The sequence below is a fragment of the Oreochromis niloticus genome, unplaced genomic scaffold (assembly GCF_001858045.2).
Source record: "Oreochromis niloticus isolate F11D_XX unplaced genomic scaffold, O_niloticus_UMD_NMBU tig00007223_pilon, whole genome shotgun sequence".
Lineage (NCBI taxonomy): Eukaryota > Metazoa > Chordata > Actinopteri > Cichliformes > Cichlidae > Oreochromis > Oreochromis niloticus.
This window is the reverse complement of record NW_020328430.1, coordinates 1-23,036: the sequence shown is the minus strand read 5'-3', so window position 1 is coordinate 23,036 and position 23,036 is coordinate 1. Positions and strand designations below refer to the sequence as shown.

Here is a 23,036-nt window from a genome sequence, read left to right as displayed (position 1 = left end):
TTATTCCCACTATACAACTTGTAGTCTGCAGAGGTTATGTCTGACCAATAATTCAGACAAAATAATTACAAGATCTGTTAGTTTATACTTAAACCACAAAGGAGCTCATTCAGTATCCAGTCAAGACTCTTGGTTATAGAAAACTTAGCAATTTCTTTAGCAGCTGAATTGAATTCGAAACAATATCACACACAATGGCCTCGCTCAGTGTTTACATTGTTTCAACCACTTTTTTAACAGTACACAACATCATTAAATCTCACAGTTACAAAAAGACTGTAAAACCTGCTCATTTCTGCCAAAGATTTATAAGAAAATGGATATCTCGAAGCCATAAAACCAGGCGTATATTAATATAGGTGTGTCCTTTAGTTTTATTTCCCATAGTTCTAGAGAAATTGTTTAGATGAACTTTGTTTTTCTGACAAAGTGTGTTAATCACATTTTTTTAATGTGAGAACTTTTTGGTCAAAAGACTACAATAATAAACACGTTCGTACAAGCCTCACTGTTCAAATCATACTTAAGTGGTGGTCATAGCGTGAATGCCAGTATTAATCGTGTCTGTGTAAACTCTAATCTCCGGAGCAAAGTCAATGAAACGAATGTCCAGAAAAATCACCCCGAGCAGTCTAAGCACCTTCCTCTCCCTTCCTCAAACAAATAACTGATTTAGAATCTGTCCGGGACTTTTGAGACTGATTAAATGTCTGGAAAGGTCTCTGTGATTCAAGTTTATTTCTAATGTTCTCCAAATGTAGAGTAAGACATATTCCTAATAAGCTCATGAGAAAACAGCTTCTAAAAATATATCTATAACATATTTATGCACGTGTCAGGCTTAAGGCAACGCACTCGGAGACTTTCTTTCGGTACTCTTTTAATGTTTTAGAAACCACCTTCTTCCTCAACATCCATCCGTGTCAGAAAAATAAGAGCACGACTCACCTTCGGTAACCTTTCCAAAATAAACTGTAACCGACATTAAGTTTAACAACAATCCAGACAATTAAGAATCTCGAATGCAACGAAAAGATAGGGTAGAGTAGCTCCAGTGAGCTTTTAAATTTATAATACGAAAAAGCAAATCGTCGTATTCTAGCAATTATATTCACATGATACCCATATGCACGTTAGGTTAACTGTGACGCTAAATTAGCTGAATGAATGGTTGCCTGTGGTCTGTATCGACAGACTAATCACCTGTTTCAGGTAAAAAAAAGGTAAAAATGTATAATGGTGGTGCACACCATTGTATTAATATTAGCTCTAAAACAAAGGTATTTGTGTTGTGTGGGGGGGGGGACCAAAATACCATATGCACTTTCATGGCCATGTGAGGCCTGTCCCTCATTATCACAATAAAAGCAGATAAACAATCTGGATTGATTCCGAGGGCTGAATTCCATTTCATAGCTTTTCACTGACAAACTTATATAAAGTTGAAAGAATGTTGATGAAGTAAGGAGCCATCAGGTTCGTCTCCGTCAAGCGCCTTCTTTAGTTGAGAACAACTGTGAGACACACAGACCAATATCTCCTCTTTGACTCCCATCACCCACTGAAACAAAACATGGTGATCAGGATCCACACCACTGAGCAGAGAACTTCATGTACCTGAGATTATACGGTAATCTACCTGTAGCTACTTATAGCCACAAACTCTCTGAAACCCTACGCCAGGGGTCTGCAACCTTTACACCCAAGAGCCACTGACCCGGTTCCACGCAAAAGAAAACACTGGGAGCCGCAAATACTTTTGACATCTAAATGAAGATAACACTGTATATAATTGTTTTTGTACCTTGTGTGAACAATAGGTGTGCTGCTTATGAAATCCATAAGTGCTACAGAGAAAATAATTATTATGTAATCAACATTTTGAACTCTTAAAGAAATATAACAAAAGCAAAGACACCAGCTGAACTAAAATATCCATGTAGCAAACAAAAACTGTTGTGAGCCGCCTCCCTTATATTCCTTTGGCTTTTGGAGCCTTGACCTGACTTTAAAAATAATTGTAAAAAAAGCTCTATGCTGCTGAAAAATTGAAATAGATATTGCAAAATTCGCCTAAATATATTTACCTGGTTAATCGTGCGCGGGGGCGTGTCTGCAGCGCCGCTGCAGGAAGGCGGACGCACCTGACGCACCCCAATCACGCCTCGCCGCCTAAAGTCTGCGCTATCTTGCTGTTGTGTTGGTGGTGTGTCGGGCTGTGAGCTCGAAGCTACACCGGCTGTATGCGTACAGCAACGCGTGTGAAAAGCGCGTTCATGCAAACATCGTCGGGTCTGCCGTGTATGTTACAATGGACTTCTGCTCTGAACCTTGCGCACAGCGTCTGCTAATCGGTGCTGTGCGAAGTCAGTTTACGCAGGACTGTAAGCTGTCATCTTCGTCTGTGAGGCGTAGCATGTTTGTCTTTAACATAGTTCACGGTGCAGTGTGACATAATGTGGATCCGAAGATCCATAATGGCTACCCGGGGTTGAAAGTCTCGATAAATGCACGGTGTTCGGCGGAATACCGCTTCCGCGAGGTGACGCTTATATTGAGCGAGGAAAAAAATAGAATATAATTTTATATTTATATTCATATCACAATAATCTCCATTAGAACTACAGTTTAAAAGAACTACATAAATAAATACACTCAGCGAAATACTTCTAATTTATTTTCCCAAACCACGCGGAGCCGCACTATAAGGACTAAGAGCCGCATGCGGCCCGGAGCCGCGGTTGCCGACCCCTGGTCTGGCTAATGTCTATAGCTATAAGTCAGCACAGGATTAGATAGAAGGAGGCGCTGAATGAGTGAGCTTCACCCAGCCAGCAGACTGGTGTATGTACACCAGCCCATCCCATAATTGTAACAAGAACAAATAGCATTGTAGTACTGACACTGATTGTTTGCTCGTCTGTTTTATTAAAGATTCTTCAGGAGACAGTTTGGTATCAATTTGTATGCACTACTTTCATTTGATGTAGACAGAATTTAGCCAAGTTACAGCTGTTGGTACAATACACAGAAAATCACTCCTCCCAATTAAGATCTAAATGGTTACCAACCTGGTCGGTAACAGTAAGATTAATAAAGATAAATAGGAGGGAAGTTCCTCCCTGGGCTCCCGCTTACAGGATGTTTAACACAGCTATAGCTAAACAGCATTCAGAGTTCAGCACCATCATCGTAATAAGCTTCCTGTCTGGTTCACTGCATTAACTATCTCACATTAAGCCAGAGCTCAAGTAAAAAAATGTACAACAAGTGCATCATATCTAGGTGGATTATTGGACCCAACTTTTACAGTTTCAGACTAGTTTGGCCTAATGATGTCCAATCAACTTTAATGCTCAAAGCAGTGAGCTCAAAATCACTCAGGCAACATGAGTCTGCCCTCTTGTTGTTTAATAATGAGGTTCAGAGTTTTCCCGTTTTCAATGTTGTGGGTAAATGCGATTCACCAAGGCGGGACTTATACCAGGGTCACAGACTTATATAAAGATATACGTGACTTCCAATTGATTAGCGTTGTGCATCATCAGCCAAGGGAGGGTGGATCTGAATTAGAATCTAAGGACACTGCCTCTTCCTACGTGGGTGACTTGTAAATCCCATGATGAAGCATACCCTGCTTATCCTCTATCCTCAAAAGCTAAAATGACCTTCATTTTTTTTATGTCATCTAAAATTACCAATTAAGAGCATAAATGCATCAGCAAGGAGGAGCTCATGTACAAGTCTATTTCTGCAACCTCAAGAGTTCCACCTTCTGGTGATTTAAAAGAATTCATTCAGAATGGCTTATTTCCAGACCTGTAGCTACATCTGTTTTATACACAGTATACTCAGTGTGCATTTTACATGTATCTTCGCCCCAAAGTTAGTCAGATAAATAAGAAAAGATTCATTCCTCTTCTTGCACACAACAGCACATAAACAGCGATTCATCACAGACGTTGCCCTTAGCCAAGAGAGCAGAGTAGCACAGAGCTGTGGAACACCCTACCCGGTCGCTGAGGGTTAATCACATTATTGTCTAGTCCTACACCCACCTCTCTGTCCCTGTAGCCCAGTGTTTCCTCTATGTATTCAGACAGCACTACAGCATGTCATATGCGCAAAAACATGCTAGCTTAATGTGTTTTATGTGTCACTTCCAAAGCATTGATCTGAAATGTTTATAGAAAAACACATGAGGAAAATAGTCATCTGTTCTTATGAAACACAATCTTCAGTCTGTCATTGAGTTCTGTGACAGTGTGATTAACTGAATTAAAACCGTAATAACATCCACTAAATATGCTAAAGAGAAAAAGATGCTGAATTAGACGTAATTCAATCCTAAAACAAAGCACCAAATGTTCTGTAAACGCTCCTCCAATCAGTAAAACATATAGCATGCTCTATCTTAGTAATAAAAATAATAAATTAATATTTAAATAGCCGCCTTTTCAGGCATGAGGGTCAGGTCGGGAGTCAGATTGTAAGTGAAGCCACATCTAGTGGAACAACAGATCTCTGCAGACAGTCAGTAACTGTATCCTGAAGCATATTCCAGTGTAGCTGTGATATTTTTATATAAAAATGTTCCTAATCATTAATACAACTTTTCATAGCTTTACAGGAATTAGCCCCTGTTATGGATGGATAATGAAAATGTTGTGTTTTGCCATAGGGTTTGATTTCATTGTGTTTGTTATGTTAATAAAAGATTTTTTTCCCACAAAACAAGGACAATCGGGTTTGTATGAAGTAAGAGATGATTTAGAAATATGTAATAGGTAAAGGACCCAGTAAAAGTATGATAAAGATTTTTAAAAGTATTCCTGTGCAAAAGTCAAAGACCGCTCTGTCCTTTAAGGTGCTATAATAGTTTGGTCACTTCAGGGTTAGAGAGCTACGACTACAACAGAACATTTATGGGATTAATATCCTGCCACGCCATGAAACTGGCAGGACATAAATCCCACACATCACCTACAGAATCAAAAAGTCCTTCCTCGTGACGGTTCAAACCCAGGTCACTACTGTGTCCAAACCCCTGAGTACTCTGAGTAGTATGACCTCCGTGCTGTTTGTAACTTGTAAAAATATCACTGTGTTTGGCTCTCCAGGTGATGGCGATGAGACGAGGAGGAAGTCGTGAGGAGCGCCTTCCATCTTGTACGACTACGTCATGCATTTCCTCCGTCTTCGGAAGGTCTGTGCCTGCGTCCGCAACAGAGTATGAACGCGGCCTGCTCTCGTGTCCATCAGCGCCATCGGGCTCCTCACCGCCATCATCGGGATTGGCATCGCATTCGGCTGCACCGTGCGCGGACACTGGACGCCGTGGTGTGGCGCTGGGAACTTCCATTCAGTGAGTAAATGTCCCGTTCCACTGTGTGAGAGCAAGAAAAGCAGAAAGGACGTGATGATTGATGTTTGAGTATTGATGATATGGGAGAATACCCAGATATAGTGCATGTAGTGTCACTTGTAACTTGTAGTTGTTTGTTCCTTCAGTCATTTGCATCATTTGCATCGTTATAATCACTATGTATTTGGTATTTGTAGGTGGTGTTCCTTTTCTGCATTTATGTCCTTGTCATTTTGCATCTTTTATTGTTTAGTCACTTTTGTCATTTTGTGTCCTGAATCATTTCAATCATTTCAGTCATCTACTGGACACAAGCTTGCCCTCTTAAAGTAATTGGATCTCTCTGTAGTTCTTGACTTCTGTCAATCATTTGACCTTTGCAGTTGTTTGTATCTTTGTCATTGTTGTCTCTTGAACATCTAATGCTTCTATTAAAAAATTTCTGGGGTGAAGGTGTGACTCACATTTCCACCTTTCCTTCCCAGACACCTTGCTAGCAAAGTGGCTGCCATACAAGACCAGCATGCGACGCATCGGTTGGAAATGTCACTGGCAGCAACGCAGTCAACGTGTTCCTGGGATCGGAGTGCATGGTCAGTGGCCGCCGTGTACTGGAGAATTAAAGGAAAGGAGTCCGGGTGATCCTGGATCACTGGCGTTCTCGTCACGCTCTTCACCATCTCCGTTCATCTGCATGTCCGTGCTATTGTTCAGACGCGGCCCTCCATCGGCGGAGAGCTTGGCGGCCCGAAAGTGTCCCGCCTCCTGACCACCTCCTGTCCTGGGTCGTGGTTCCTCTACATCCTCTCTCCAGCCTAGAGGCCTACTGTCACATCAACGGCTTTTAAAGAGGAGATGAAGAATGTTCAGAAGAATTTGCACAGCAGCACACACAAATCGTGACTCTCAGTCCATTTAGTCCACGTTAACACAAAACAAGTGTAAGATTCATCTGGTTAATAGGGCTTCAGATACATGTTCACAAACACACATTAAGCATGTGTAAACAGCGCATTTAAACACATCATTGTACTTGGAAGATGAGGGTTAAAGGAATATTTTGAGGGAGAGCGTGAAAACGAAAGGTTACTGCGGATAGTTAACGGGGAGCAGACGGAGAGTGACAGAGAAGACTGTGACGGGAGATCAGAGGTGAAAAGAAGGTCAGGTCAGTCAGAGAGTGCTGCTTATTCACTTTAAAGCCAGGGTGTTATTTGGTTGAGGAGCTCACTTCCAGATCAGACCACTGAGACGGATCACAAACCTGTGAGCATGAAGGAAAAATACCTTGTTTCCTTTAGTCTCTCATTCAAACCATCAACTCTGCAGCTCATGTTTCTCACTGAGGAAGTGGAGGAGCACTGCATCAAATAAGGATCGAATGTTACAACAACATTACATTGTTTACTACTAGAGGTCTGTATAGTGGATGCTTGTCTAATACGCAGTATAGCTGAAGGTGGCTCTCCACACGCGCTGTAAATAGTACAAACCGTGTACATATAGAGTGTAGTAATTCACAGGGCAGGCTGCCACACAAAAGGATGCAGAGACAGAAATGCCAGGTTCTACTGTCGCTGTCAGCAAAGCTCGATGATTTCATTGCACAGGCTGGAACACTGGTAGTTGCAAATATACAAATGTCAGCGGCTTTAGTTTAGCGACATGCTAAGGGAAATAAAAGTTTAGCAACCAAAACAAGTAAATAAGAAGCTGCATAAGTGTAACACTGACTAAAAGAACATCTTGTACTAATCCTTTACCGGACCACAGCCTCTGACAGGGGCTTGCATATAAAGCTGAAGGATTAGTTTTGCATGTATAGCCATGTACAGAGCATCTTCACATTATAGTCATGTACATGCTATGAAAAAGGGAATAACCAGCCTAATATCCACCTGTAAATTACATCCGTGTTTGTGTCGACTCGGTGAACAGAAACTGTCAGCTAGTCCTTGATGTTAAATCTTCCTGTATAAACAGAAGAAGCCGTTGGTCCGGGAGGAACAAAAAGGACATTTCCTCCTGAAGGACCAAATATGCGCTCACACACCCTGATGTGTGCAGTGTCATTAAAAACTTGTCTGAGGCAGTCAGATGGGCTGATGAGCTGCAGTCAGCCATCGCTGTGTACGTTAGTGGCAGACTCGTCCATCCTTTATCTAAGTGACAGCAGCATGGGCAGACAAACATGTACGGGTGGTAACAAGACTCAACAGTGTTAGTTACTCTCAAAAATAAAGTCTCTAAAGTTGCTGATGCCATCATCAGCATCCGGTCTGCAGCGTTGTTAGGAAAAGCTAATAACTACACATTAATAGGCGCAGACTGTAGTCTACAGCAACTAAGCTTTAAGATAGCAAACAAAGAATGCCTTAAGGGAAGCTCAAGTAAAAAAATCTAGTATCAAGATTCTGCGTACAAACTGCCCAGGCTGCACTTTATTTAACGTAACAAAACACGTGTGTGCTATCTTTCCTCCATCATTCATAAGTGGTTACTGTGCAATATACGAAGGAGAACGTCTCGTGTTCCACTGGTTCGGATAACACCAGATCCAGGTGGACCCATCATGTTGTCTATTCATGTCTGCTTAGAGCACATTACCAAACATTAAAAATTACTTTCCTTCTTATGGAAAGCCAGCGCATCGTTGTAATAACAAAAAAAGAAGTCTGATTAAAGACCAGAGGTCTACCTGAAACGAGATGTCTACACGGGAGCAGCACAGTCATCATATGCCACAGCAGAAACATGGCTCTGCAAGGCATGCATGTGTGCTCAGTATTGCATGGCAGACTGGAACAAAGTTCACAAGCTACTGAAGAAACCGGCTGCTAAATACACCATAAAACACTGGATGGGTGCGAACACGCTCTAATCGTTTCGACATTCCACGCTGGCACTTCAGGCTACTATGTTCAGCACTGAGATGCATGAAGCAGGAAAGCCAGCGGTGAAAAATGTCACAACAAACAGCAGTAAGATTGTCTATAATAATAATAATGACTAGAAGCTTAATTATACATATATTATTATTATAACTGCCTAATTTCAGTCCATTAAATATTTCTTGAGGACATTGCATTATAAACCTCTCACCCACAGATGATAAGTGCTATACAAGTGGAACTCTTTATTGTTGTTAACATGATAATTGAAAAGGATTTGATTGGTTAACCCTGACTAACTTTGTAAACTTCTAAAATCCAGTTTGTATCTTTTCCTTGCAGATGTAGCCAAGGTAGATTATTTGTATTTCTAAACAACATTTAGGATAGTTCAGTGTATAAAGCTGGTATGTAGACTACATGGGTCTGAATTTAGTGGGTTAGACTTGATATATTTCCACAGTGAGAAATCTCCCTTAACGGTGTAGTAGTGCATCATAACCAAACTTAAAGCATCTAATTTACTGAAATAGATGTCCGCTAACTCATTTGTGCTTGTTTTCATGTATAGTAGATAATTTATATATTATTATTATAGAAGATATTTCTCTAAGCATAAGATGTGCTGCAGGTCTTGAGGAGAACAGTTGGAGTTATTTGAGCAATTAGGTTTCAATGTGCAATACGAGAAAAGGTTCCGCTGCAGCTTACATTGTTCGAGCTCAGTCCGTGTCTTTTTCTGCCGCAGTGTGTCATAACCCTCCGCCAGTGTACACTCTTCATGTCGTCCTTGTGACGGAGGAACTTGAGTGTAAGTAGCATGTTACATAAAGAAACAGTGTGGAACATGCCAGTATAATGTCAGTCTCAGGCTGTGTGAGCTGAAGTTTGTAGATATAGCCGTGGCTGTGAGGCAGGTTGTTGTGTGTGAGGTTCAAACAATCCCCTGAACAGTAGTTTACTCACTCAAACCACCAGGTGGGACCAACAATAGATATGACACACACACACATGCAGAGGTCTGCTGAACTCTTGGTAATGACCAGCACCAGCAGAACAGAGCGAATCACCTCCACAATGTGCATTTGTGACCTCGGTGTGCCCAGGACCAAAAACAGAACTGTCTACAATGTCCGGACAATGTCCATGTTCCACAACTTCTGTACTAACGTCGCCTTTGGCCTTCGCTGTTCTGTAGCTAGATGTAATGCCCCACCCCCAGCTCTTTTCAGCCTCCCCTCCTACCTGATCCTTCCCAGTGTGCATCCATGTTTGCTTCCCCTCCGTGTTCCCCTGCACATGCATGATGAAGCCCGGTGTACGTACGTATAGCAGCATGGTCTACTGTGATGGATGCCTGTAGGTATTCTGTCGGATCGATTCCCCACAGTAGGATTCAAAACATCTGAGTCTCTGTGAAATAAAGTGAGCAAGTGTGACACGCACAACCACAGCTCGGTTCAGACAGACTGAGCAGAAACACAAACAAGCGCCATTCCTGGAGTCAGTCTCCTCCTCACCTGTTTCTGTAGAAGCTGTGAAAAGAGATCCTGCTGTGCTGGGTCCAGGCTACATCCCAGGTCATCTTTTGTTTTTTGGTGTATGATATTTCAGTGTCTGTGTTGTGTTCAGCCTCCTCTCCTCCCCTCCCAGGTCTTGCTCTCTTCATGTGTCTCTTTGTGAAGTCGTTTCCTGTGATGATGAAAATTTCTCTCTGCCTGAATCTTGTAGGGAAATATTGACTGAAATTACTACAATGTCATGTGATAGACATATACATTATTCGATACTGTAATAAATTAACTGAAGATGATATTAAGGTTTCTTATGAAATGCAAGAAAAAAAATCTTAGAAAAAAACTCGGTTTTGAATCATGGCATGAGGTGTAACGTGTTCCTGAAAGAAAACGAAGGTCTTTAATCAAGTGAAGTTGACCTTATTAAATATAGTTTATTATTTCAAGGTTCAACGTGTCTGAGTCATTATTTTATAACTGAACAATATAACAATCAAAGTCAGTGATTCATCGAGTCATCCAGCTATCAAACACCTGTAATCTGAAACTTAGAGGACATTTTCATGTCTCGACTCATAAATACAGTGAAACTTTTGCAGATAATAAGTAGTGATGGTCGCCTCACAGTAAGAGGTCCTGGATTGAATCAGTGAGCTGGGCCTCTCCATGTGTACGCACATGATACCCCATATGCACGTTAGGTTAACTGGTGACGCTAAATAGCTGAATGAATGGTTGCCTGTGTCTCTGTATCGACAGACTGATCACCTGTTTCAGGTAAAAAAAGGTAAAAAATGTATAATGTGTGGCACACCATTGTTATAATTATTAGCTCTAAAGACAAAGTATTGTGTGGTGGGGGGGGGACTCAAAAGTACCATATGCACTTCATGGCCATGTGAGGCCTGTTCCCTCATTATCACAATAAAAGCAGATAAACAATCTGGGATTGATTCCGAGGCTGAATTCCATTCATAGCTTCACTGACAAACTTAATATAAAGTTGAAAGAAATGTTGATGAAAGTGAAGGAGCCATCAGGTTCGTCTCCTGTCCAAGCGCCTTCTTAGTTTGAGAACAACTGTGGAGACACACAGACCAATATCTCCTCTTTGACTCCCATCACCCACTGAAACACAAACATGGGTGATCAGGATCCAACACCACTGAGCAGAGAACGTTCCATGTACCTGAGGATTTATACGGGTAATCTACGCTGTAGCTACGTTATAGCCACAAAACTCTCTGAAACCCTACGCCAGGGTCTGCAACCTTTTACACCCAAAGAGCCACTTGGACCCGGTTCCACGCAAAAGAAAACACTGGGAGCCGCAAATACTTTTGACATCTAAAATGAAGATAACACTGTATATATTGTTTTGTACCTTTGTGTGAACAACTAAGGTTGCTGCTTATGAAATCCATGAAGTGCACAGAGAAAATTACATTTTATTATGTAATCAACACATTTTGAACTCTTAAAGAAATATAACAAAAGCAAAGACACCCAGCTGAACTAAAATGATCCATGTAGCAAACAAAAACTGTTGTGAGCCGCCTCCCTTATATCTCCTTTGGGCTTTTGGAGCCTGACCTGACTTTAAAAATAATTGGTAAAAAAAAAAGCTCTATGCTGCTGAAAAATTGAAAATAGATATTTGCAAATTCTGCCTAAATATGTATTTTACCTGGTTAATTCGTGCGGCGGGGGCGTGGTCTGCAGCGCCGCTGCAGGAAGCGGACGCACCTGAGCGGCACCCGCAATCACGCCTCGCCGCCTTAAAGTCTGCGCTATCTGTGCTGTTGTGTGGTGTGTGTCGGGCTGTGAGCTGCGAAGCTACAGCCGGCTGTATGCGTACAGCAACCGCGTGTGAAAGCGCGTTCATGCAAACATCGTCGGGTCTGCCGTGGTATGTTTACAATGGGACTTCTGCTCCTGAACCTCTGCGCACAGCGTCTGCTAATCGGTGCTGTGCGAAGTCAGTTTACGCAGGACTGTAAGCTGTCATCTGTCTGTGAGGCGTGAGCATGTTTGTCTTTAACATAGTTCACGGTGCAGCTGCTGACATAATGTGGATCCGAAGATCCATAATGGCCTACCCGGGGTTGAAAGTCCGATAAATGCACGGTGTTTCGGTGGGAATACCGGCTTCCGCGAGTGGACGCTTATATTGAGCGAGGAAAAAATAATAGAATATAATTTATATTATATTCAATATCACAATAATCTCCAATTTAGAACTACAAGTTAAAGAACTAACATAAATAAAATACACTTCAGCGAAATACTTCTAATTTATTTCCCAAACCACGCGGAGCGCACTATAAGGACTAAAGAGCCGCATGCGGCTCCGGAGCCGCGGGTTGCCGACCCCTGGCCTGATGAACCAGCTCCCCCTGCTGGATTCAATCCAGTTTCAGCAGGCATCAGTCTGGCTGCCAACGTCACCCTACTAGCTGTCAACATCGTAATGACAGGCTCATCATGACAGGAAGTGGCATCTACACCCCTTTTCTGCCACCTACCACCACGCCAGGAAAGGGACCCAGAGGAGGCAGGCTGCTGGTGCCAGAGTGCCAGTTTGGAGCCACTTGAGGTAAAACAAAGTGCAGCCAAAGAGGTGGAGGCTGTGGTGGGGAGTCAACAATATCAGCGGCTACAGACTCTGGATACTGCTACCAAGATAGCTGTGATGACCCTCCTCCTCCCTCCTACCCCACCTTCATCTCCTCTATGATGTATGACACATTACATTGTCCTCTTAAATGAGACACAAGGCGACATTAAAGTGTGCAACGGCACTTTCTGCTGCCGCCTGCAGTACAGGTGGTTACTGCAAGACCATAAAGAGCTCTATGCTTTCGGCGCACTTGCAGGAACACACACCGTCAACGGACGTTACGCATTGCAGGCAAGAATCACATGAATTTGAATATTCTAAAAAGGTTAAAACTGACAACTCACTACTTTTATTGCCACATGTTAAATATCTACAGGTTTGTGCAGTAGTCTGTTGTGCAGGGTTGGATCAGAGCTCTTGTGGACAGGAAGCGGAAGAAGCAGAGTCTAAAATGGACTTCCTGTTGGAGGGGAACTTGACACCAAATACGTGTACCCATCTATTCTGACAAGCCGAATGTTCCTGGAGCAGCCAGAGAGTCTGGAGAAAGCTGCAGACGGGAGACTGACCATGAAACATTCAAACACGAAGGGTGGCCTGGTCACTGCCTGCCTGTATGGACGAATGTACCACCTGGACAATGAATAAACTTTAGAGGATCAGGAAAATAAAGTTCAGTGTTATGGTTAAGAGCTGCTCCAACCTTCAGCTGTTACACATTTCTTTTATCTCTTATAAAATAAACCAAAACAAATGTCTTTATTCATCTGTTACTTAATCTTTACAGTACAAACATTCCACCAAGTAGCATTATCCTCTGTTGAATGTTGCATATTCCTCAAAAGGCAATATTTAATAGTTTCTCTCTCTCTCTCACACACACACACACACACACACACACACACACACACACACACACACACACACACACACACACAAACAAATCCACACAGTGACAGCCACCTTCTCTTGTCTCCTGTACACAACACAAACATTAAGAAGTTACAGCATTGCAAGTTATCCATTCCTTGGGCTGCTCATTCAGTTCATCAGTTGTACAGTACATTGGTCTTACATCCACCTGCTGTCACAATCTGCTCTCAACGATTCAATCTCCACCTGGAATAAATACGTAGTTTCAATATTGACTTTCTCTCCTAGGAATCAAGAAGTCGATCCTAATCATGAATGCAGCATTATAAGTGTCCCAGAGTGACAGTCAGTGGCTGCTGTGAAAGCTCAAAGAACTCTGAATAAAATCTCAAGTACAGTAGGGAAAACGCTTCTTCAGCTGGTCCCATAAGATTGTCCCTCAGTTCTGTATCTTAACAAAGAAAAAAAAAGCAGTCCTCTGAGCTTTTCTTCACCAGATGCTCCATTAGTAAATGTGAATGAAAAATCTTGAAAAGATTTAAAACTGTATCCTCAAACAGAAAGAGTTCAACGTAAAAATAAAACCACTGCTTACATTGAAAAGGACGCTGACCATGTTACTGATCGTACAGTGATGCCGTGGAAAAAAAAAGTGGCAAATTATTCTTTATTTTACCAAATTATTACATTAGTGCATCTTTCCACTGTGTATGCACCTGAAGGAAGCAAGCATGTGGTTCAGACGAGGATTATTTTTAGATTGAAGAGACTTACCTAAGAATACTCTGCTTGTATTTACTGCCCTGTCAAGCTTTGTCAGTGATCTATTAAGGCTCCTGAGTGGCTGGCTAACCTGCCAGTATTGAGGTTCCACTAGTCCTCAGTACGTTTCTGAATCTGAGTCATTCATTTCATCATCTCCGGAGACAGAGGACAGCAGGCGTTCTGGCCTGCAGTAGGAGGCGTGGTCAGGTCTCAGTGGGGCTGGAGTATCAAAGGCCACACCTTTGGAAATGTGGTTTGAGATAGGGTGGTGGTTGATGACTGTTTGAGTAAGCGAGAGAGTGGGCAAAGCTGCTATGGTGACCATGGGTGAGGTGGGCATCATTGAGTTGAGGATGAGGCCAAGCAGTCAGCTACATCCCGATTGGGAGCACAAGCCAAAGCTGGAGTGTAACCTGGAATAAAAGGAGGAAAAGGTTCATAGTACACATTAGAATTACACCTGAAGAGTATGTGTGAGTACAGTGAGATGAAAGCTGACCATTCTCATCCACAGCTAACACACTGCTCCTTTCACCAGCAGCTCCTGGACCACCACTGTCAATCCCTTCCTGGCTGCTACATGCAAGGGCCTGCAGGTAGAAGAGTGTTACAGTAAGTTCACAGTGGGTTTGCAGGTATCCTACTGTTACAGTAGGTGCAACCTTCAGGTTCTACATACGTCTGCAGAGCAGCGTTGGTGCAGTTAATGAGATTCCTGTCGCTGATTTCTCCAGAATCAACAAGGCACTTGTCTCGTGACCCTGAGAAGAACAGAGAGTACCAAAGTCATCTGCAGTGACCACATGAGATGTGCAACAATCCTGCCTTGTCAGTATGTTAAAGAGATGACGTTCTGAGCTTCACATAAACGTTAATCTCGCGCAAAGCTTAAAAGCTCTTTGTGTGACAGTTACGGACCAGTGCGTGTGTGTGGCAAATATTATTGTTCACAATAATATGACATTCTCCAAATTGTGCCTTAGTGATGCAAGTGAAACATGTGATGATGTGGTTAAATGTGTCTGCCAGATGTGTCCAAAGTGATACATAAATGTCCAAGGGCCAGGGCCAAAACATACACGTCCCACACATTGCAAAAATATAAAATCTGAATTGTAACTACTTTCAACTTTAAATTTTAATACTGAATGACTAAAGAACATTTCCTGTCTCTGAATAGCCCTTACCTTGCTGCAAGCCAAATGCAATGCTGTGTTCCTGTCTGCATCTTGCAGTGCCAAGTCTGCCTTAGCACCGCTCACCATCACCTCTGTAACACAACACAACAGTGGAGATAAATACAAGTGAAAGGTTAAGAAATCAGGGACCATATTTCCACAAGTTTATCCCAGGATCAGTTAGTGTACTGACCCACAGCATGGTCTGTCCATTTAGAGCTACCATCATCAGTGGTGTTCTGTGCATGTGGGTGTCAACAACATTGCCTGAGCTCCATGGCTCAGAAGAAGGGAAACGCACTCCACATGGTCAGAAAAAGCTGCAGCATGAAGAGGAGTCCTGCATCACATCAACACAGTTATGTAAATACGTTCCTGCTCACTAAGAACAAATACAAAAAAAAAACCCCTTCCACACAAGATGTTAAGTCTGTCTGCATCTCTTACCTGCCCTTGGAGTCCGTTGCATTCACAATATTTGCACCCAGGGAGTCAATTAACATCTCTGCCACTCCCTCATTATCGTTTATCCTAAAACACATAACGCAGCCTGTCACACACCCTCAGAGCAAATCGATCCTCATAAGCATTCGTCACTATTGAAAAGGAAGCCTGCTTTGTTGTTAGCCCTGCAGCATTCGAGGTGTATATTGGATCCAGCTCTATACCTGTTCAAGTATTCACTGACCACAACCCATTGGTTTCTCTCCCAGATGCAAAACTCAAATCAGAGACTTATGCGTTGGTCCCTTCTTTGCAAGATTTAATCTGCAAATCAAACATAAGAAAGGACGGAAAATGTTATCGCTGATGCCCTGTCTCTTAGTTTGGAAATTAAACAATAGGAGGGTTGTTTAATTCTATGGAAGGGGTGTTACGAACTTGTATTTCATGTGTTTGTTCTGGGCAGGTAAATTGTTTATGTTAATTCAGCTGTGCCAGGGCTCTGCTCCGATTGGTGCGTGGATACACCGCCCTGACGCGACTGGTTCCAGCTGGAGGACCCGCCCATTAAAAGGAGGCTGGAGTGCTACGGCTGGAGAGGTCCTCGCGTTTCCCCTCAGCACCCAGCAGTGTACCTGTGGCAGTCGTTGGCTGCAGTGTTGTCTGAAAAGTTGTGGAAGTGGAGTGGGTAGGGGTGAGCTGCCGTTCTTTGATCACCCGTTTCTCCTGTTTGAATTAGTTAAGGAGGTCAGACTCTGTCTTTATTTTGACTTTATTTGGTAAGGTCAGGGGTGCGGGATTGTGTAGATTGTTTTGTTATTATTTGGCCTTGGCTCGCCCTGAAGTGTTGACACTCCCGTTCTGTTGTTCCTCTTCTTCTTCCACCTTGTAAATAAATCACAATATAACGAACGGATTTGTTTCCTGTGGCTGCTTGGTCTTGGGGGGAGCGAGTGCCTCGTTCATGTTATTGCCTGGCCCTAGACGGGTCGTAACAGTAGCTTCCAGTGAGTTTTTTAAATTTTATAATACAGAAAAAGCAAATCGTCGTATTTCTAGCAATTATTATTAGATTGACTTGTATATATCAGTAGTTGTTTGTTTTTTTGTTTTTACAGTACTTAGTTTTAGAGCACATGTTCCTACTTGGGAAGTACCCCTGATATGCCTCTTGTAACTAAAACAAAGTCATTCTCCTGCTCAAGAGAGTAGCTTAATGCGTGAAAACTGGAAAGGTGTTGAAGACAGTGTGTTGGTTTACACTCATTAGGGTATTAGCACTGGACTCTATAAGGTTCAGTTGTTAGTTCAGTGTTGGGGGTTTGGGAGGATGAAATTTATTATGTATGTATTTATTATTGCAACGGAAACAAACTATACTGCTAGCAGGAATAACAACGACGTATGACTGAAAAATAACGCTTTAATTCAATTCAAGTTAGATTTTTCTTTGTGCGCAACGCAGATTTCTGTGCGCAGAGACCGTGCCAGCGCACTGCGCAGCTTAGAGGAACATTGGATACAGCCTATGGCGTTTGGTGTGAACAGAGACGTGCACCTGCTGCTAATTAACAGCACAAGGGGCGGGGCTTACGCTCAGCTCAAAGGCCTTTGCAACGTCACAATAAAGAACTTCAAAGGAGCTTCCAAACCAAGGGCTTAAATAGAGCTTAGCGACGCTATACTCTCTACACAAGTGAACTACAAAGTTGTTCCGTCTAAAATACCGCTGAAAGTCTAAAATACCAGTGAAAGTCAACCTTATTAAATATGTCTCACATTTATGCTAGAGCTAATGATCGCCATGGTCCAAACTTCAACAAGGCCCTCCAAACGTCCTCAGTTCAAATGCCAAACAAGGTACTGGCAGAGCTTAAAAAATTCAGAGCTCAAAAAGAGAAAGAACTAAAAATTAGAGAGGGAATGAATATATCCGACATATAATTCAAAATAATCAGCACAACGATATTCTAAGAAAAGCCAGGTTTAAGTCACTCCACAACAGCTGGAGGACGCAATCAGGCTAAAGAAAGAGATAATGCAGGAGGAACAAAGGAAAGTCGGGAGTGGAGAGAGGCCGGCAGGAAGGCTGACGTGATATTATTGGCAAAGCATATGGAAGAGGCGCAAAAAAGGCGTGAAAAATGCATTGAACTTTGCCAATATAATAACGAGACAGTCAAAGAAAAACGTGCTTTGGCTGAACTTGAGAAAGAAATTGAAACACAGCATTTGTTAAAGCAACGACGTCAGGCCACCGAGAACGAACGCCGTCTTCGCGATATGGAGCTGGAACTTCTCAAAGCCGCTCGTAAAAACATCCCAGTTTAGACAGAACAGAGGGGAAGAAACATAGTGTGGTTTAGAAAAGGAAGGTTCAGATGACTTTCAACCAAAGCAAAAGAAGCATTCCTGCAAACTTGTACTGGTCGGTTCGTTCTTCCGTTGTCAGCAACGCAGCAGCTCAGAACAAACAACACCTAAAACGGACGAGTTCGGCTGCCAACAATTAATAAAACAAACAGGCTTGTGTCTGTAGCGAAAGACTCGCCAGCTAATGCTAAAAAACTCATTCCCACACCCCCCCCCTGTCTGAGAAACCACAGAAAACACAGCGTGCCCCCATTATTAAAAACCAATACAAGTTGTTGCACTTTACGCACCACGCTTATTAGAGACGTGGACATAAACACAAATAAAAATTACTCCCACCCCCGCCTCCTCTTCCTATTAAACCACAGAAAACACTGTGTGCCCCATTATTACAAATTAAGACAGGGTTCTTGCACCTTGCTTATCACGCTATTACAGACATGGAAATATAACAGCAGTAAAATATAAAAAACACACCCTCTAACCGGTTGCAGCAGATAGCCGCCCCTCCCTGAGCCTGGATCTGCTGGAGGTTTCTTCCTGTTCAAAGGAGTTTTTCCTTCCCACTGTCGCCATGTGCTTGCTCATAGGGGATCATTGATTGTTGGGGGGTTTTTTTCACAACAACAGTTGTGAAAATATTCACAACTGTTGTTGTGAAAATATAACTGTTGTGTGAAAAAATTCACAACAACAGTTATATTGCAAATTCTTCACCATCCATCAGCCATTACAATACAATTAATAAAATCTTGAAATACATAAAAATGTTGATGTTTGATTTGTTTACTACTACGTGTCTGATAGTGATTATCTGAGTAGATAAAACAGTGGTCCTGTACCACCAACATCATTATGGAGATGTGTGAGAATGACTGGGAGATACTGGGACTACTGTGAAATCAGAAAAAGCAGAGTGGGGAGGTACATTGCTTCTCCAGCTGTGTAAATACATTTTCTCAGCAGCAACAGCTTTGGGTTAGGAGAATACCAGGACCAGTCAGTGCACAATTACCAATTCATCAGCTGCATAACAGCAGCTGGAGCCTCACAGCTGGAGCGCACTGTACTGAGTGAAACATTTCACACTTCGGCGGCTCCGCTTGTGTTGTCTTTTTGCACTAGATTCTGAAGCTGCAGGTTTGATCTATCTTCAAACAACCTTGACTGAACCAGCAGCAAACTGTGTGTTGTGAAATATTTATTCCCACTATACAACTTGTAGTCTGCAGAGGTTATGTCTGACCAATAATTCAGACAAAATAATTACAAAGATCTGTTAGTTTATACTTAAACCACAAAGGAGCTCATTTCAGTATCCAGTCAAAGACTCTTGGTTATAGAAAACTTTAGCAATTTCTTTAGCAGCTGAATGAATTCGAAACAAATATCACACACAATGGCCTTCGCTCAGTGTTTACATTGTTTCAACCACTTTTTTAACAGTACACAACATCATTAAATCTCACAGTTTACAAAAGACTTGTAAAACCTGCTCATTTCTTGCCAAAGATTTTATAAGAAAATGGATATCTCGAAGCCATAAAACCAGGGCGTATATTAATATAGGGTGTGTCCTTTTAGTTTTATTTTCCTCATAGTTTCTAGAGAAATTGTTTAGGATGAACTTTGTTTTTCTGACAAAGTGTGTTAATCACATTTTTTTAATGTGAGAACTTTTTTGGTCAAAATGACTACAATAATAAAACACGTTCGTACAAGCCTCACTGTTCAAATCATACTTAAGTGGTGTGGTCATAGCGTGAATGCCAGGTATGTAATCGTGTCTGTGTAAACTCTAAATCTCCGGAGCAAAGTCAATGATAACGAATGTTCCAGAAAAATCACCCCGAGCAGTCTAAGCACCTTCCTCTGCCCTTCCCTCAAACAAATGAACTGATTAGAATCTGTCCGGACTTTGAGACTGAATTAAATGTCTGGAAAGGTCTCTTGTGATTCAAGTTTATTTTCTAATGTCTCCAAATGTAGAGTAAGACATATTCCTAATAAGCTCATGAGAAAACAGCTTCTAAAAATATTTATCTATAACATATTTTTATGCACGTGTGTCAGGCTTAAGGCAACGCACTTCGGAGACTTTCTTTCGGTACTTCTTTTTAATGTTTTAGAAAACCACCTTCTTCCTCAACATCCATCCGGTGTCAGAAAAATAAGAGCACGACTCACCTTCCGGTATACCTTTTCCAAATAAAACTGTAACCGACATTAAGTTTAACAACAATCCAGACAATTAAGAATCTCGAATGCAACGAAAAGATAGGGGTAGAGTAGCTTCCAGTGAGCTTTTTAAATTTTATATACAGAAAAAGCAAATCGTCGTATTTCTAGCAATTATTATTTCACATGAGTACCCCATATGCACGTTAGGTTAACTGGTGACGCTAAATTAGCTGAATGAATGGTTGCCTGTGTGTCTGTATCGACAGACTAATCACCTGTTTCAGGTAAAAAAAAGGTAAAAAATGTATAATGGTGGTGGCACACCATTGTTTATTAATTATTAGCTCTAAGACAAAGGTATTTGTGTGTGTGTGTGTGTGGGGGGGGGGGGGGGGGGGACTCAAAAGTACCATATGCACTTTCATGGCCATGTAGGCCTGTTCCCTCATTATCACATAAAAGCAGATAAACAATCTGGGATTGATTCCGAGGGCTGAATTTCCATTTCATAGCTTTTCACTGACAAACTTAATATAAAGTGAAAGAAATGTTGATGAAAGTGAGGAGGCCATCAGGTTTCGTCTCCTGTCCAAGCGCCTTCTTTAGTTTGAGAACAACTGTGGAGACACACAGACCAATATCTCCTCTTTGACTCCCATCACCCACTGAAACACAAACATGGGTGATCAGGATCCAACACCACTGAGCAGAGAACGTTCCATGTACCTGAGGATTTATACGGGTAATCTACGCTGTAGCTACGTTATAGCCACAAAACTCTCTGAAACCCTACGCCAGGGTCTGCAACCTTTTACACCCAAAGAGCCACTTGGACCCGGTTTCCACGCAAAAGAAAACACTGGGAGCCGCAAATACTTTTGACATCTAAAATGAAGATAACACTGTATATATATTGTTTTTTGTACCTTTGTGTGAACAACTAAGGTGTGCTGCTTATGAATCCATGAAGTGCTACAGAGAAAATTACATTTTATTTATGTAATCAACACATTTTGAACTCTTAAAGAAATATAACAAAAGCAAAGACACCCAGCTGAACTAAAATGATCCATGTAGCAAACAAAACTGTTGTGAGCCGCCTCCCTTATATCTCCTTTGGGCTTTTGGAGCCTTGACCTGACTTTTAAAAAATAATTGGTAAAAAAAAGCTCTATGCTGCTGAAAAATTGAAATAGATATTTGCAAAATTCTGCCTAATATGTATTTTACCTGGGTTAATTCGTGCGGCGGGGGCGTGGTCTGCAGCCGGCCGCTGCAGGGAAGGCGGACGCACCTGAGCGGCACCCGCAATCACGCCTCGCCGCCTTAAAGTCTGCGCTATCTGTGCTGTTGTGTTGGTGGTGTGTGTCGGGCTGTGAGCTGCGAAGCTACAGCCGGCCGTATGCGTACAGCAACCGCGTGTGAAAAGCGCGTTCATGCAAACATCGTCGGGTCTGCCGTGGTATGTTTACAATGGGACTTCTGCTCCTGAACCTCTGCGCACAGCGTCTGCTAATCGGTGCTGTGCGAAGTCAGTTTACGCAGGACTGTAAGCTGTCATCTGTCGTCTGTGAGGCGTGAGCAGTGTTTGTCTTTAACATAGTTCACGGTGCAGCTGCTGACATAATGTGGATCCGAAGATCCATAATTGGCCTACCCGGGGTTGAAAGTCTCGATAAATGCACGGTGTTTCGGCGGAATACCGGCTTCCGCGAGTGTGACGCTTATATTGAGCGAGGAAAAAATAATAGAATAAATTTTATATTTATATTTCAATATCACAATAATCTTCCAATTTAGAACTACAAGTTTAAAAGAACTAACATAAATAAAATACACTTCAGCGAAATACTTCTAATTTATTTTCCCAAACCACGCGGAGCCGCACTATAAGGACTAAAGAGCCGCATGCGGCTCCGGAGCCGCGGGTTGCCGACCCCTGGTCTGGCCTAATGTCTGTATAGCTATAAGTCAGCACAGGATTAGGATAGAAGGAGGCTGCTGAATGAGTGAGCTTTCACCCAGCCAGCAGACTGGTGTTGATGTTACACCAGCCCATCCCATAATTTGTAACAAGAACAAATAGCATTGTTAGCTACTGACACCTGATTGTTTGCATCGTCTGCTGTTTATTAAAGATTCTTCAGGAAGACAGTTTTGGTATCTCAGATTTGTATGCACTACTTTTCATTTGATGTCTAGACTAGAATTTAGCCAAGTTACAGTCTGTTGGTACAATACACAGAAAATCACTCCTCCCAATTAAGATGCTAAATGGTTACCAACCTGGTCGGTAACAGTAAGATTAATAAAGATAAATAGGAGGGGAAGTTCCCTCCCTGGGCTCCCGCTTACAGGGATGTTTAACACAGCTATAGCTAAACAGCAGTTCAGAGTTCAGCACCATCATCTGTAATACAGCTTCCTGTCTGTGTTCACTGGCAAGTTAACTATCTCCACATTAAGCCAGAGCTCAAGTAAAAAAATGTACAACAAGGTGCATCATATTCTAGGTGGATTATTGGACCCCAACTTTTACAGTTTCAGACTAGTTTTTGGCCTGAATGATGTCAATCAACTTTTAATGCTCAAAGCAGTGAGCTCAAAATCACTCAGGCAACATGAAGTCTGCCCTCTTTGTTTGTTTTAATAATGAGGTGTCAGAGTTTTCCCAGTTTTTCAATTGTTGTGGGTAAAATGGCGATTTCACCAAGGCGGGACCTTATACCAGGGTCACAGACTTTATATAAAAGATATACTGTGACTTCACCAATTGATTAGCGTTGTGCATCATCAGCCAAGGAGGGTGGATCTGAATTAGAATCTAAG

The 23,036-nt window shown here is 42.1% G+C and overlaps 1 protein-coding gene and 1 long non-coding RNA gene across 2 annotated transcripts; one reads left to right on the top strand and one right to left on the bottom strand.

The window, feature by feature from the left end:
* The first annotated feature begins 12,154 nt into the window (after positions 1–12,154).
* LOC100694007 (biotinidase) lies at positions 12,155–13,042 on the top strand. The gene is given in 8 exon segments (XM_019353665.2): positions 12,155–12,197; positions 12,200–12,235; positions 12,238–12,285; positions 12,288–12,366; positions 12,368–12,523; positions 12,525–12,684; positions 12,770–12,869; positions 12,872–13,042. Coding segments are annotated over 8 exon segments (792 nt in total). The 3' UTR covers position 13,042.
* Positions 13,043–14,555: 1,513 nt separating this feature from the next.
* LOC112845390 (uncharacterized) lies at positions 14,556–15,304 on the bottom strand. The gene is made up of 3 exons (XR_003218198.1): positions 15,219–15,304; positions 14,711–14,792; positions 14,556–14,621 (listed from the first exon to the last, which is right to left on the bottom strand). It is a non-coding gene; the product is annotated as an uncharacterized LOC112845390 (long non-coding RNA).
* Between the last annotated feature and the right edge of the window lie 7,732 nt (positions 15,305–23,036).